This window comes from Natator depressus, chromosome 1 (assembly GCF_965152275.1).
Source record: "Natator depressus isolate rNatDep1 chromosome 1, rNatDep2.hap1, whole genome shotgun sequence".
NCBI classification, from domain to species: Eukaryota; Metazoa; Chordata; order Testudines; family Cheloniidae; genus Natator; species Natator depressus.
In genome coordinates, this window is record NC_134234.1 from 155,607,932 (window position 1) to 155,625,076 (window position 17,145).

Consider the following 17,145-nt stretch of genomic DNA (forward strand, 5'->3'; position numbering starts at 1 on the left):
ACAAAGAAATAAACTAAAAGCTCAGTTCTACATGCTGAGGCCCAAGCTTGGTCCCACAGAAGTCAATGGCAGTTTTGCATTTCTGCATTTTCATTTAAAATGGATGGGAGAGTTGCATCCATGAATCTGAGGGCGGAATTTGGCCCATAATGCTATGCGAATTACATCTTAGTTTGTTGTCACGGAAAATATTGTGAATTTATTCTTATGACTTCATTGCCTCACTCAACAGAAAAAGAGATGGGCTCCACAGGTTGAAGCTTTTGTGCAAACACAAATATTTTTAATACTGATGAAAAATGGGGGAAAAAAAGATGATAAAATGTGTAGGAGGTGAATATTTGTTTATGTCTTTACAAATTGTCTCCAGTTTGAACTCCCTGTTTAAGTTAAGCAAAATGTTCTCCTAATGGTTAAGTTGTTACCATATGAGCAAGTTGGCCTAGTTACAGTCACATCCTAACAACTCTTTTCATAATGTAAGTTTCTACACAGAAGAGTATAAGTTTAAGAGTCAAACTTTGCTCATTGGTACCCAATGAAGGTCAGCTCAACTGTCCAACGAGAGTTGCTAGAGAAACAGCCCAGGAATCTCTCTGTGTTACTTCAAGTTTGAGATTATTCAGTTCTAACCTCTTGATGGAATTATTCTGTTGGACTGTTCAGAAGGTAGATTTGTGCACACTGAAACTTCAAGAGCGGTTTGCATGTCATACCTCCCTTCTGGATCAACATTCATACCTGTCTTATCTGTTTGAATTGTTCCTGGGTAGCATTGGAGAAAATGTTGCATTCTGGCTGGGCAATGATCTGGAAAGCCACAGCACAGTGATGGTTCTCCAGTGGGGAGATGTCATTGTAGCGCACGGCAAGCTCTGTTCGGGCATTAATCTGGTAGCTGATGTGAAGGAAAATAGTGAGGTCTCACACGTTGCCTACACCCCATACTTAAAAACATACATTACACATTAGACATTGGTTATTTTTATGTATATTGTTGTGAATACCTAATTAATTAATAATAAATTATTGCAACAGTTAATATTAAATCCAAATATTTTTTGAGAAAATGATCATACTTCCACATCGTTTCAAAGACTCTCATTATTTACTTGTTATTACTGAATTTCTATAACTTAAAAACATATGGGGGAAGGATAGAGGGGACTCTTCTTCTTTTTAGCTCACAGGCTTGACTCCCACTAACTCCCAGTAAAGTCAGTGGAAAGATGCTCATGGAGCTCAATGCAAATTGGATCAGGCCCTTATTTAATAGCTGAATACAAGTAAATTAGAGTTTATATGTAGTTCACAGAAGCAATAATGCTTAGCACTTCTAGCACCTTCCATCTGAGGCTCACACCATGCTTTACAGACATTTATGAAGTAACCTTTAGATGACCCCTGCCATCTAGCTGTTGTGATCTCCATTGTATAGATGGGCAAATGGAGATAGACAGTGGTTAAGTGCTTTGTTTAAGGTCTTTGGCAGAGCTGGGAAAAGAACCATAAACTCTTCACGTGTAATTGAGCCTCAACCATATGACCATTCTTCTAGTACATAGGATAATTAACAAAAGAATTTGACCTGAGAATGTTTTCTAGCTGCCAATTTCCTTTAATGGAAAATACTAAGTTTTATGAGAAAATTGAAGAGGGAGCCATTTTCCTTTCAGAGTTTAGCACAGTTAGCAGCCTCAGCTCAGGACTGAGTAAGCTAATGGCTAGCGTTGCATATAACCTAACCAGTGGTGGCTCTGTCCTTGTCAGTGTTTGACCATAATAGCAGAGCATTGTGGGTAGATTCCTACTCAGCTGCCCTACTCTCTGCTCTGGACATGAGAAGAAAATGCTGATCTGCATTGTTTTCCAGATATATTTGAAAGGAACAAAAAATAAAGGGCACACATACGTGTTGTTATATCCTGGATGATCCAAATCATGGCAAACTGCAGCAGTCATCAGAATTAAGATATCAATTTGGGGAAATTTCTCCTGCAAAAGAAAAACATAATAATGTAGTGTCTTACAATTTCTATACTTTTTCCCCCCAACACATTCACATTTCAGAAAAACAAGTCACCTGGGTAAAATTAATCATTATTCATTAATTAAATTTACTGCAGATAAGAAAGAAGATTTCACTGTTCACTGCAGCAACAAATGACTCAGATTCGGCTTTGACGCATTAAATAGAAGCAGTTTGGAGGAGGCCAGTAGAATTTTGTCTGAGAGTTATTCATATTCATATTATGTTTTAAAGCGCAGAGATGTTAATACTCAGGCCTTTAGAAATCATTCCAGTGTCTACACTAGCTGAGTGAGGGTTGGAAGACAATTTACATACTATTATCTTTCACACTAACTAGAGATGGGAAGAGAGTGAGGAAAATTTTTCACAAACATTTCAGCAACTTCCAAACAGGATGAATATTCGTGGAAGCGGTTTTGCTCATATGTATATCCACAAGAACACAAATTCTTGCCAGTACCTGGGATTCATTTTACCATGGAACAAAATGTGGTTTGTGATGAAATTAAATTTGTTTTGTGTGGAAGTGAAAGCAGTTTAGAAATGTTAGGTCATCCAGTGAGGGAAAAATACACCTGGCTAAGGTGACCATACAGAATAAATATGGATCGTGAACATAGAACATGCAAAGCAATATTTTGAGTGAGCGGTTCGTGAACAACCCGTAAGCTGAATCTAGTTTGCAGAAAACATTTGCTGAAATCTTTTATATAGTGAATGAAGTCCCAATTCATAGACCATGAAAGTCACTTCACTGGGATTTTGACCGGCCCCAAATTCATACAAATGTCAGACTACCTGCATCCAGAGAAAGGGTTAAATTAATACATTGTGAATGGTTCTTCCAGCTTTAATAAGCGCTCTTTCTTTGAGCTGCAGTCTGATTTGGGGGTCTTCTGGGGAAGTAGTGACAAGGAAGAGACAACTTTAGCTTGAATGATGGTTCTTTCTACTTCTTGGTCAATTTAAACAGGGAGACCTAAATTTGAGATTAAAATCAAAGAGGCCAGCCCTTGGGCTGTTGAAGGTCAGATATACTTCAGTTACAACTACCGTCTGGAAATCTGGAATTTTACTACGTCTCTGGATCACTGATATCTTTGACAGGATGATAGAAGGAGATGTTTTCTAGTCTTCCTATTTGTAGGATTCTATTGTATTATAACTAAAGCTTAATTAATTCCATGGGGCATGCCAGTCAGCCAGCTATTTTGTGGATTTTCAGAGGTGTTGAGTACTCACAAATCCCAAAGAAGTTAGTGAGAGCTATAGGGGTGCAGCATCTTGGACTACCCCTTGTCTCCATGGGATTACTCTGTCATTTTCCTAATGTTAAGCTAATGCTTAAGCGCTTTGCTGATTCAGGCCTAGATGACTAAATGAAAGAGTCTCTGAAATGACTGAGCATTTTATTCCGTGATTTAAATAATGACTTTTCATATAATCCAGGGCAATAGGTTCTCATTATAATTAGACATAGATGAACCAATTGGGGTAAAATAAGAACCCACTGGAAACATTTTTTATTTCAGAACAAAACACAACCTCCTTTTCATGGCTGGATCTGTTCGATAAGTCTCTTCACTATGTCCCATGACCAGCCCAACCACTTATCTACAGTGGCAGATCCTCTTTTGAGGAAGACTGTAAAACTCCTTCCTTCCTTGGGTGGCAGTTTAGCCTCTGTACTAGCCATTGCTGCTGCAGCTCTTGTCAACCTTCCAGAGAGTCTAGAGTTCCCCTGATACATGCTCCCCAGAATGCCCTGCTGGAGCACAGGCAGGCACATGGTTTAATTGGCTCAGGGGCTTCAGAAGGTGATGGTGTAGTCTGGGACCCAAGTACTGGGGAAGAGCCAGAATGAGTGGAGTGTGAAGGAGCACTCAGCGGAGACACTACTGGGTCCTGTCCTCAGCTGCTGCTTCTGGAGAAAGGGAGAGAGAGAGGGGAGGGCTGCTGCATGGCTTTCCACTGAAGAGAGTACCACACTGGAGGAGTGGAGAAGTCCTCTTCCCCTGAAGCACAGCAAAGAGGAAGGAGCATTGATCAGCAAAGATAGAGGAGCTGGGGCTTTTTGAGGGAGTTGTTTCATAAGGAGGGAGCAAGCAGCGGATTATCCAAGTTTGAGAGTTTCCAGAACTTTAGGTCATTTCTGGTAAAGTTCTTGTGCTTATGGATACTTATCTAAACTTTTGAGACCCATCCTACCTATCTTAGGTACTTACATAGCCCCATTACTGTCATATTTGAGCATCTCACAATCTTAATGTATTTATCTTCACAACACCCCTTTGAGGTAGGGCAGTGCTATTATCTCCATCTTACAGGTGGAGAACTGAGGCATAGAGAGGGTAAGTGACTTGCTCAAGGTCAGACAGGAAATCTGTGGCAGAACATGAACTTGAACCCAGGTATCCCAAGCCCTAGGCTAGTTCCCCAACCATTGAGCAGCCTTTCTTTCCACTATAACTAATTATAATTAGGTTTCCTAAAGTTTTCTTGTTTGCTTTCAATAAATTAATGAGTCATAGAATCATAGAATCATAGAATATCAGGGTTGGAAGGGACCTCAGGAGGTCATCTAGTCCAACCCCCTGCTCAAAGCAGGACCAATCCCCAATCAAATCATCCCAGCCAAGGCTTTGTCAAGCCTGACCTTAAAAACTTCCAAGGAAGGAGATTCTACCACCTCCCTAGGTAACGCATTCCAGTGTTTCACCACCCTCCTAGTGAAAAAGTTTTTCCTAATATCCAACCTAAACCTCCCCCACTGCAACTTGAGACCATTACTCCTTGTCATGTACAAACAAAATGATGGTCCTTTTTGGAAGGAAAATGTCCTGGGTTTTATGACTCTTAGTGGATGAATATTTGTCTGGTGATAGAAGCAGAAATACAGATAGGTATGTGGACAAACTAGAGACACACCTGGAGATTGCAGAGTGAGATCATACTGTACATCATCTGAGTCACACAGAAGCAGTGCCGGAAATTATGGAATGGGTTGTTTCTGTAATTGTCATGAATACTCAGCTACAAAAAGAAGGAGTAAACCAGTTAAGGACTGTAGAGACGTTTCTGAATGGAAAGATCTGAGTCCATGCACTTCCCGCTCTCCCTCAAGGCACTGCACGTCGCCATATGAGACATATGGATCCCACATCATTCTCCACTTTTGCCCCTTCAAAAATCACAACATGCAGCCCTGCAACACCACCCTCCTCCTTCTGGCTGAGGAGAACTAGATATGGCTCCCTATGAAGATTTTATTAACAGAATCTGTGAACCATCCAGTGGAGTCACTGAAAAGTACCAGGGGGCATTCCTTCCCCAGCCATACGAGGGATAGCAATATGAGGCCAGGGATTGTCAGTAGTCCCTCTCTTTGCTATCTGCCTCACCCAGTAGTATAGGCAGGCAATAGCAAGATTTGCCAGTCCTGATGCACAACATGTGCTCTGGTCTTGCATATCTCCTCAGCAGACACCACCAAGTCTGCCAAACTGTGCTGGGGACAAAGGCCCATTTAGGAATATACAGAGGCCACAAAACTCATTTCTGACATAATTTGAATGTCAACTCTTGAGGTCTTCAAAGGCAAAAATGTAATAGTTATTTAATTTACAAATATACACTGAAGACATCTTATCAGACAGCCAATCTTCCCCAGCACTACTGAGCTCCACACACTTAGGGCTTGATTTTATAAGGTGCTCAGCACTCTGGCCTCCAGCACGTGCTTAACTTTAAGCATGGAACTAGCCCCATTGCCATATGTGGGATTACATACATTCTTAAAGTTAAACTGAGCCTAAGTGCATTGCCGGATCAGGACCAGAGTCCTCCGCGCCCTGCAGGATCAAGCTTCTTGTTCTTGGGCTTGATGTTCTAAGCATCCCAAACCTCCAGCTGGAGTCAATGGGAGCTACGAAAGCTCAGCACTTCTGAAAAACCAGGCCTGTATTGTTTGGCTTCTATTTCAGTAGAGAAGGACTTTTGAAAGTAACTTTAAAAATTCTATGTTGATGATCTCCTCAAATGTTATAAACATCATCTCATACAACTTCTGCACTGAAATGTGGGTCATACACATTCATTGTGCAAGGTAATATGATTGTAATGCATGCATCAATCAGTGGAAGTCAGAACACTAAATGTGATTCCTGATTCGGAAGCTGTATCAGCCCTGCATGCTGAGCTATTAAAAATATTTGGTTGCATTAGTCATCCTGTTCCTCAGTTTCTCGGTGGTATTTTTAAGGCAGGTAAATGTGGGACTGAGAAAGGAAACGTTCAAGTAAAGTGAGGTAGCTCTTTCTCGTCCACCTGAGTTCAACCCTAAGCACACTATAGGCTTTGGGGAAATATCACCACCTGGAATTAGGGACTGTGGGTCTCTTTTTATCATCCCTTTTTGCAAAGCCAATATTTGCTAAGTAATTTTTGTAACACTCAGATTTTTATAGAATAAATAAGGAGCCGCACACATGGTTCAGAATGAGATTGTATTAACTATTAATGGTAGCACATTGAATTACTCAGGGAAATTTGAACTGATGTGAACGCATCTCTACACATATTGTAGGTGGCACAGATTCATAGTTTTTAATGTCAAAAGGGACCATCGTGATAATCTAGTCTGACCTCCTGTACCACACAGGCCATAGAATGTCACCCCATAATTCCTGAATTTTGCCCAATTTGTGGTTGAACAAGAGCGTATCTTTTAAAAAGACAGCCAATCCTGACTTAAAGATTCCAAGTGATGGAGGATCTACCACATTCCTAGGAAAGTTGTTCCAACGGTTAAATACCCTCACTCTTAAAAATCTGCACCTTATTTCCAGTTTGAACTTCGAGCTTCACCTTTCAGCCACAGGATCTTGTTATGTTTTTCTCTAATAGTTTAAAGACCCACCTACTACCAGAAATCTTCTCCCTGTTTAGATTCTTAGAGATAACACTCAAGTCACCTCTTGATTTTTTTTACCAGTGAGATAACTAAATTCATCTCCTTAAGTCTCTCACAGTGAAGCATGTTTTCCAGTCCTTGAATCATTTTTGTAGCAAGTGCCATTTTACTGACATTTGCTACTTTTGGCCAGAGAAAGAGCAATCAAATAGTTTTCATTGCATCCACCAGACAAAAATGATATAATCCTGCAGAGCAACATGCTAGGTGACATACACTTAAAAGACAGTACATTTTCTGCTGTGCATAGAAGTGCAGAGACATGCCATGTTTATGAAAAACAGTCTAACAACCTACACACAGAAGTATTGTGAGTCACATCATGTCCAGTACTAGTAATTTCAGGCTAAACCAATGTATAATATAGGAACACAGACAATGCCATACTGGACATAGGCGTGGGAAGTAGGAGTGTGGGGGCTGCTGCCAGCCCAGGGTCCTGGCCACCAGCCCCGCATGTGGGGTTCCGGCCACCGGCCCTGCCCCCACCCTGCCCCTAGCTGTGGCCCCAGCCTCTGCTGCCTTACCTCTGTCCGTGTCCCCACCTCCTGGAGCCATGGCCCTGCTCTCGGCCCCAGCTCTAGGGGGCGGTGAGGGGTGCAGACAGGGGAAAGAGGGGTGCAGCTCATCACCCCCACTCCAAAAACTGTTCAAGCACCACTGATACTGGATCAAACCCAACGTCCATCTAGTCCAAGCTCCTGTTTTTGACATGGCCAGTACCAGATGCTTCAGAGGAAAATGTAAGAACCCCACAGGGAAATGTGGGATAATCTGTCCCCCCACCACATTAGGTCTACCTCATCTATAATAGTTAGAGATTGGGTTAAGCCCTGAAACATGAGATTTAATGTCTCTTCCAAAAAGAATTATTAGCATTTATCATGATAACTCTGGGTATTCTTGATATCTATATAAGTGTCTAATCTTATTAAATTCTTGGTCTCAACACCTTCCTGTGGCACTGAGTTCCAGAGTCTAATTGTGCATTGCATTTTCTATTTTGAATTTACCACCTTTTAATTTCATTGAATGTCTCTTTGTTCTTGTGTTTCAAGACAGGGAGAACTGACATTCCTGATCTACATTCTCTATATTATTCATTATTTTATATTCTTTTATCAAGATCCCTCTTATTCATCTCCTTTCTAAGCAAACCAATCCCAATTTTAATTCATGTGAGTTTTTCCATTACCCTAATCATTCTGGTGGCCCTTCTCTGAAACCTCTCTAATTCTGCAATATCCTTTTTGAGATATAGTGACCAGTACGACACAAGGTATTCCAAATGAGGTCACATCATTGATTCACATAACGGCATCATACTATTTTCTGTGTTATTCTCCATCCCAATCCTTAGGAATTCTAATGTCTTGTTAGCTTTTTTGACCACAGCAGCACATTTTGCAGAGGTCTTCATTGAGCTGTCTGCAATAACACCCAGGACATTTTTCTAAGGTGACACATCTAATTTAGAACCTTTTAAGGTGTACTAGTTGCCTAATTTTTTGCCTCCAGTGTGTATTACTTTGAATTTATTGACACTGAATTTCATTTGCCAACTCATTTATTTAGGTTTCTCTGAAGTTCTTCAGTCTACCCAGTCCCGACTAATCTATATAACTTTGTCTCATCTGCAAATTTTGCCACCTCACTACTCGCTTCCCTTTTCAGATCATTAATATTAAACACTGTACGTCGTATCTAGCCTTAAAGCACCCTGTGTTAACCTGTTTTTTCCATGTTAACAATTGAGTTACTCTAGGAATAAATTTGGCCGTAGTGAGCCCACAGAAAGCTCAGAATCAAGATTTAAGTAAACAAATACAGACCTATGCCAAAACATGTCATCTGTGACCCTGATCATGCAAACATTGGCACAGGTGCTTAACTTTAAAGATGTGAGTAGTTTCACTGCCGTTAGTGGGATTACTCATCTGAATAAAGTTAATGTCATGAGGAAGTGTTTGCAGGATTTGGGGCTGCATTTTAAAAATCACAAATACTGGGAATTTTAAAGAAATACTTACCAACCACCTCTTCAGCGTGATGGGGTTGATATTAAAGCCTTTAACCAATCCGAGATCATGGTACATATGTTCCAAACAACTCAGCATCTGTAATGATGAATAGACAGGATATTGTTTTAATCACTGTTGTTTATAAAGCACAAAGTACAATGTAATGTAAATCTTCACATTACAAGCACTGATGTCTAATGGAGCCCTATTGTTAATCATGAAACAAAGCTGTTCAAAGATTGCAAGATCAAAACAAGTTCACTAAGGACCTGATCCAAAGCCCACTGAAGACAAAATAAAAACTTCTGTTGATTTCAATATGTTTTGGATTGGGCCCTAATTCATCCCAGAGCGTCACAGTGATCATTGCTCATGAAAATCAAAACTATATCACCTCTTGAAGAAGTAATTTGATTTTGCTAATGGAATCGGTTTATGGGCCTGATTCAAAGCCCCGTTGAAGTCAATGGTGGCCTTTTCATTGACTTCAATGGACATTGTATTAGGACTCAAGTGCATAGAAATACGACAGCAGAAGATAAGAGTGGCTGGAGGCAGAGTGCAGTCTAGAGAACTGGGCACATCTAATTCATGTGTGACTTCCTGGAATTTTTTAAAAATCAAGTATCCTCAATAGACTAAACAGACAAAAAAACAGACTGTAAAATTACAAAATTAGAGCAGGTTTGTGCATATTCCCTCCCATAACTGTGTATCTATGAATCTATGAATACCAAAACACAAAGGCAAAACATTGTTTAAGACAACAACATATGACATTCATTCGTGTTTTCAGAACAGAACACAACTAGCTCAGCTATGCCATTCCAAGTCTAGATTTTGTTGTGTCTGGAAATATTATAGAAAATAACTTATTTATATGCTACTTAGGTCTTGGTTTAAGAGTGGCTGACCCAGTTTTTGCATCTCAATTATAGTAACATTGAAATAGTGTTATAAATATGCCCTAGGAGATATTTGAATTTTAAACCCCTATTTTTTGGGCACTCATAGCATCCCAGAAAAATTTCTTCCCTTAGTGAAATTTCCTATGTTTGTCAGCTCATATTTAATTTAATATCATGTTTAGTAGAATTCCATTACGGCTGGCTTTGGGTCATTCAAATGTGAATTTAAAAGGTTTTCCCACAAAACTGCAAGCAAAATCTCAGAAGACTGATGGGTACTCAGATAATACCATCACAATTTTGCTTTACAGTATCATGCTTGGTTCCCTGGTACCCAAGGCCAGAACATATTGTTTGATACATTAAAAAACAAACAAACAAAACAAACCCTGTTACTGAAACAAAGATTTAGGCCTGTTCTACACTGAAAAGTTGTACTGGTATAATTTTGTCAGTTAGGGTTGTGATTTATTACCAAAACAGTTATACCTGTACAACTGCTCGTGTGCATGCAGTTACAATGGTACAAAATGCCAGTGCAGCTTATTTCCCTTCCCATACTGGTATAGCTATACCACTATAAATCATCAATATGACTGCATCCATGCTAGGATTTTAGTTAACAAGGTAGAACATTTTATGTGAAGATGAAAGGATGTTGTGAAGGTCAAGACTATAACAGGGTTAAAAAAAGAACTAGATAAGTTAATGAAGGATAGGCCCATCAATGGCCATTAGCCAGGATAGTTTGCCAGAAGCTGGGAACGGGCGACAGGGGATGGATCACTTGAGGATTACCTGTTCTGTTCATTCCCTCTGGGGCACCTGGCATTGGCCACGGCTGGAAGACAGGATACTGGGCTAGATGGACGTTTGGTCTGACCCAGTATGGCCGTTCTTATGTTCTTAAGAAATTGAAAGCAGGGGATCATTATCAGTGGAACTGGAGTCAGAGGGCCCATGTGCCCAGGAGGGCCTGTTTTAGATGAGACACCAGAACAGACAATGCAGGGAGGTTGGTTGGAAGCTAATCAGCCACATGGACAGAGCAGGGCACAAGGTTTAATAAAGTTCCATTTATTCAACTTCACCTGCATTCCACTTCACTCTTTGCTAATGAAACAAGCAGCAGACTTCACATTTGCTGAGCTTCATTTTCCTTAATGATTGAACTGCATCTAGTGCAATTATCCAGCAGGCGTATATTTGGATCTTGGCAAATTAAATGTTTTGGTTCAGTAAAGGATCTCCTCCATTTTTTTCTTATATTTCTTTTTCTATTTTGTATGAATAATATTAAAATAAGGGAAATATAATGCAAAATGACAACAATAGGGTTAACATTCTGCAGACACAAAATTCAGAAAATTCAAACTTTTAGTACAGACAGAAAAATTTTAATTTATAAATACTGCACATCTATTCTATATTTTATGTCTGTCTGTCACATTTTTGCCCTGGATGATGACATTATGGAGATGCTACACAACCTGTCCACACCCCTGCCTAACAAATTTGCCAATTTACAGGTTATATAATTGGGCCAGATTTTCAAGTGCTCAGCTTCAATTAAGGCACCTAAATGAAGTGGCCAGTTTTGCAAATGTACACCCAGTAGCTCCCATTAAGGTTAATGACAAGCTCCCTCGAGGAGCTGCTGGATGCTGAGTACTTTTGAAAAGCTGGCACATTATTTATGTTCAATTACTCATATTATGATAGCACCCGTAGGCCAAATATGGATCAGAGCTCCACTGTACAAGGCACTGTACAAACACAGATGTAGACACACACCTTGTCCTGCAGAGTTTACAGTCTAACGCCCTGATTCTGCTAGCTGGTAAATGGGGGTGAAGGTGGGAGCAGAAGGGACACACTGATGCTGGCACAGAGCCCCATTGAAGTCATTGGGCACAGTGGTTTGCCAGCAAGGAATATCTTGCAGGATTGGGATCAAAGAAGACAAGTGGCAGACAAAAGGTGGGGGAGAAGGAAACGCTAAAATACAGTGTTGACTACTCTTTGTGATTTATTGTGAGTCTCACAATATTTGGAGTTTTTCTTAAAGCTCCAGCTCCTGGAATCAGGACAAAACATGAGAATCTTGGAGAGGGGAGTTAAGCCAGAAGGAAAAGAACCCCCCCCCCACCCCCCATTTATTAATTTAAAAATCTCTTGATTTGGGAGGGCCTTATGATTTTTGAACATTTGGGGTTGGCAACACTGAAAATATATACAATTTTCACATATGATTTGTTAATGTACAGGTATATGGTAAGCTTCTTTCCTTCCTTTCCCTTCAGGGCTGAGCTTAGGCATCATCTGCTGGCAGATACATTGTAAGCACTGTGGAAGAGGTGGCTTTTGAGAAGGGATTTGAAAAAGGTACTGACCTTTATGGACCAGTTCAAGGATGTAAGGAATAACATGGGTTTAAAATATATATGCAGCATGGTACCCCTCTACAAAGACACGGGCACCCATTAAAGGCTTGGAGCGAGGAGCCATTCTGGTTCCTCTCAATCTCCATGGGGAAGCTCCTGGTGAGGTATTTGAAGCCCCATGGCTGCAATAACTTCTGATAGTCTGCTAGCCCTGTCTGGGGAGAGATGGGACAACAAATTCACAGAGATACTCAGTGTGAGGAGAAAGTGGGGCAGGAAGTCAATATATGAGTGTGCCCTATCTCCTGAGCAGCTCCATAAATCCAAACAGAAAATGGTCACCTCGTTTCTTTGTCCTCCTTCTGCATATAGCTCGACAGTCCTCAGGACTGATCAGGTAAGCTGCTTTAGAAGGGAACAAGGGGCTAACACCCAAGTTACTACTGCATAAGAGAAGGCTAGGTTTTAGCCCCAGTGGACAAAATATGATTATATTGTCATATATTCCTCAGGGAGCAAGAGATTCTCCAGGTGGGTTGATGAAATACTGTAGACCAAACTATTACGTTATTGCCTTACGCACTGGTTACACTCTAGCATGGTGATTTACAACCCACTTGCTCAAAATCAGCCACATAAACCACCACTTACTGTTAAGTAAGCGTTAACATAATTGAAATGATTCATGTAAACACAAAACAGAGTCAAAAGGGTAAAAATGTCAACAGACATTACCATATGGTATTGTACCCACAGTGGTTTGTGTGATTGTTTTTGAGCCTAAGTCCCGCATATGGTATGTTCCTAATCTCCATACCCTCATGCTATCAGTGTGCATGCCACAATGTAATGGATCTCATTACAATGAATGAGTTACGCTGTTAAAATACTGTGCCTCAGTGTACAAAAATCCATGGATAATGCTTTTTTCCCTAGTCCTACTCTTTATTAATGGTCTGCTAAACAATCTGCCAACATTTTTATGATCCACCTGGCACGTTGTAATTCTTAGGGCAGTAAAAACACCACAGGCTAGATATCTTTAAGATGGTGGGTAAGTCATTTTGCCTGACAAGTAAATGACTTTGATGCTTAACTACAGGTGCCTGGAAAAAAAATAACCATAAAGAATCTCCCTCAAACTGGCAAGAAGTGTGTGGTGAAAATGCTGTTACCTTCCATGTGAATGTGCATGGCTATATATTCTAACAACCAACAGGAGACTGAACTCTGAACCCACATAAAAGTCCTGCTGTTACTCCTACCAACTGGAAGTATGTTAACAAAGAAACTGAATGAAGAACATTATTCATGTTAAAAGAAAAGGAGTACTTGTGGCACCTTAGAGACTAACCAATTTATCTGAGTATAAGCTCTCGTGAGCTACAGCTCACTTCATCGGATACTGTAGCTCATGAAAGCTCATGCTCAAATAAATTGGTTAGTCTCTAAGGTGCCACAAGTCCTCCTGTTCTTTTCATGAATACAGACTAACACGGCTGCTACTCTGAAACCTGTCATTATTTATGTTGGGATTTTTTTAATCTTTGGAAATTTGCTTCATCATGGAATATGTTCATCTAGCGATTCTGAAGCAGAATGGCTCCTGTTCGCATAACACTTCTTTGAAGATGGATTTGTGCTGCTAGTTTGCAACTCCATTCTCTCTCCTTTTTTGTTGTTGCTATTGTACTGATCTAGTTACGTCCTTCTTCTCCCTTTCCGGGCTATCATTTGTTACATCCATTTGTTGAATCTTGTTTCACATTATAACTTTCCACAAAAGGGGCATCCTTTTCCTTTGTGTTTCTACAGTAGTTGGCACAATGGGCCCCCTGGGAGCTTCCATAACACAGATGATGATGATTAATAAATAATAATAATATGCTGTGCACTTAGATTTGCATCTCCTCTGAATGTATTGCACACCAACATCCCTGTACAGGAGCATACAAATCAATGTCTGCCCCCAGACCCTGATTCAGCAAAGCACCTAAATACTTGTTTAATATTGTGCAGGAAAGTAGTGTCATTGATTTCAAGGGATTGGTCACTTAAAGTTAAGCATGTGCTTAAGTGCTTTGCTGAACAGGGATAGACTCATACTAGAGGGCATGAAAGAACACAGGCTGGCATTAACTTTGTTGCACTTGTCCTTGAATGACATTACCAATATTTGGACTATGAAGAAATAAACAAGGAGTTCTATAATAAGGACAATCTATTTGGCACCTTTAGGGAACAAAAATTATTGCACTCCAGAATGATTCACTCAGTAAAGAATTAGATTTCAGGCATATTACCTGGATCCACCAATTCTATGTTTAAAACAGCAAATTTCAACTTAAAAGCTGAGGAGTCATGAAAATATATATTAGGTAAGGGGATCTGAAAAGGAAAAAACAAAACTTTCTCGAGTGGATATTTTTGGCCTTGTGTACCTTTGGGAATAGCACTGATCCAGCAATTGGTGTACCCCCTCAGTTGCTGATCTCTAAGGATAATGTCTACACTGCAATTAGATGCTTATGGCTGCCCAGTGCCAGTTCACTTGGGTTCACGGGGCTCAGGCTCAGGGGCTGTTTAATTGCGGTATAGACATTTGGGCTCGGGCATGAGCCCAGGCTTTAGGACCTTGCGAGGTGGGAGGGTCCCAGAGCTCAAGCTCCAGCCCAGTTCCCATAATCAGGGTAATAACAATTTATTCTTCCTGCCCCAATAACAGAGACACTGGGGATCCCACAGCAGCCAAAGTGACCATTTGGGCAGCTATGGCCTCATTCTAGGCGGGGTGGGTGTGCCTATGCAAATGAGATCAGCCCCTGAAGTTCTTTTCCACAACTTGCCACACCTCACCACCAGATGTCAGGGTGGAGCTCATCCTGACACTGCTTACATCTGCATGCCCTTCTCTGCACTGAGGCTATGCCTTCACTGCTTAAAAGGGGGTGTTTTTACCTGGAGATAGCTACTGTACTTGGCCTTTTGTTATGATGGAAGCACTCACCATCAACTAAGTGGCACTCGCTAGGCAAGGGTCATGGGTTCCAAAACTCTGTGAATTGAGAGAGGCTGGGGACAAGTATTAATATTTGGTGGCATGGGCCCCTTGGTGAGGGTCTTACATGCTAATTGCACTTCCTCCTCTCTCCACTGTGGAATATCAGAGCTAATTTTGATTTCATTAGAAGTCTAGTTACAGGCTGCTGAGCTCACTTTGGGCTAACAGTGCACCAGCACTGAGGCTCCCCTACTACAAGCTGAATTCGCCTAAGAGCTGAAATCACTGAGCGTTGTGTTAAGTAGTGGGGGAGCCTGAAGATATATTGTGGAGCAGTTTGCGGGACGGCTGGAGTGCCTTGTGGACCGGCTGGTGGAGCAGTTCGTGGGACGGCGGGAGCTGTTGGTGGGCCGTGGAGCGGAGCGGAGCTGAGCGAAGGAGTTCGTGGGGCGGCTGGCGGAGCGGAGCGAAGGCCTATGGAGCTGTGGGGCGGTCAGCTTCAGATCATGTAAGGTGCCTCTTACCCGCGTCCCATCTCCACCCAGGTTGGGAGGTAAAGCTCCGCAGATAAACTTTTGAACTCTGGGGCTGCCCTGACCAGGGGCAGAGACTTTTGGGTCATTGGACTTTTGGGACTTTGGGTGATTTGGGGTTGCTGGACTCAAGAACCAAAGGGAAAGGGGCATGTCCCAATTTGCTTGGGGTGGTTTTTTTTGCTCATGGGTTGTGTTATGAATCCTGTTGGTGGTGTTTCCCCAACATAATGCCACATCGTTTCTCTCTGTTATTAAAAGGCTTTTTGCTACACTCAGACTATGTGCTTGCGAGAGTGGAAGTATTGCCTCTTGGAGGCACCCAGCGGGGTTGGTATATATTTGTCCCAGATCACTGGGTGGGGGCTCGAGCCGGTTTGCATTGTGTTATTGGAATGGATCCCCTAGATATTGAACCCGGCCCTTGTTGCTGCCAACTCTGACGGGCAGAAGGGTTACACAGGGGTTTGTTCGACAGAGTGAACGAGGCGCACCCCTACTTGTATGTGGGGTAAAGCATGATGAGTCAGGCAGTGCAACTCCTTGCATATTCGTTTCTACACTTTGGGGTCAGCGCCCATGTGGTCTCATTGACTTCCGGTGGCCAGTTGATGAACAGAGGGTATTCCTGAGTGTAGGCCAGGTCTTTGTTCTGCATTGCCTTCGTTAGGCTTCCATTGCTAGATACTAAAGACGGCTTTCCTGACCGTCTCAGTGCGGTCATGGGATAAGCCACAAGTACCAACAACTTGTTTACTCATTGCCTCATTACCTCATTGGGCTCCCACAGCCAGACATCAAACGTTGGTTTCCGAAGTGCTTCTATGGTCTCTTGAGACAGCATGTACTGTAGACAAAAAGACAGAGTCTATTATTAACTACTACAGTACTGAGTTCCCCTCATGTCTTTGTGGGAGCTGCGTTCTGCCCTCATCAGAAGTTCTCCAGCATGCCATTAATTCGTTTTCCAAAATTTAGTGCCTCAGCCGTGGCTGGGTAAAATGCATTGTCTCTTGTTGGTTTTAATCTTAAATTCTTCATATTTTGGGGAATGAAATATTTAACTGCAGGTGATTTATATTGTTATTTTGAACAGTTGTTTTTCTCAAGTGTTCCCACACTTCAATCAGGTGCCAGGCAGCAAAGTTTATGCATGTGTTTATTGTGTACTCAGAGCTCCAAAACAAAATCCAACTCAGCCTCCTGCAGGACTTAAAGTGTGCTGGGCTGGCACAGAACACAGACCCTGGAAATAACATTTCTAAAAAGCAAGCTGGGTCACCTAGGGTACACA

General features: G+C 41.5%; 1 protein-coding gene across 1 annotated transcript in view; it reads right to left on the minus strand.

The window, feature by feature from the left end:
• The window catches only part of PDE9A (phosphodiesterase 9A), an 81,756-nt gene that overhangs the window by 11,082 nt on the left and 53,529 nt on the right, over nt 1-17,145 (minus strand). Inside the window, exons 9-13 of the mRNA XM_074969494.1 lie at nt 16,624-16,698; nt 9,035-9,121; nt 4,961-5,065; nt 1,913-1,995; nt 742-898 (exon numbers count right to left, since the gene is read on the minus strand). Of these exons, the coding sequence (XP_074825595.1) occupies nt 742-898; nt 1,913-1,995; nt 4,961-5,065; nt 9,035-9,121; nt 16,624-16,698 (507 nt within the window). The remainder of the gene's footprint in view (nt 1-741; nt 899-1,912; nt 1,996-4,960; nt 5,066-9,034; nt 9,122-16,623; nt 16,699-17,145) is intronic.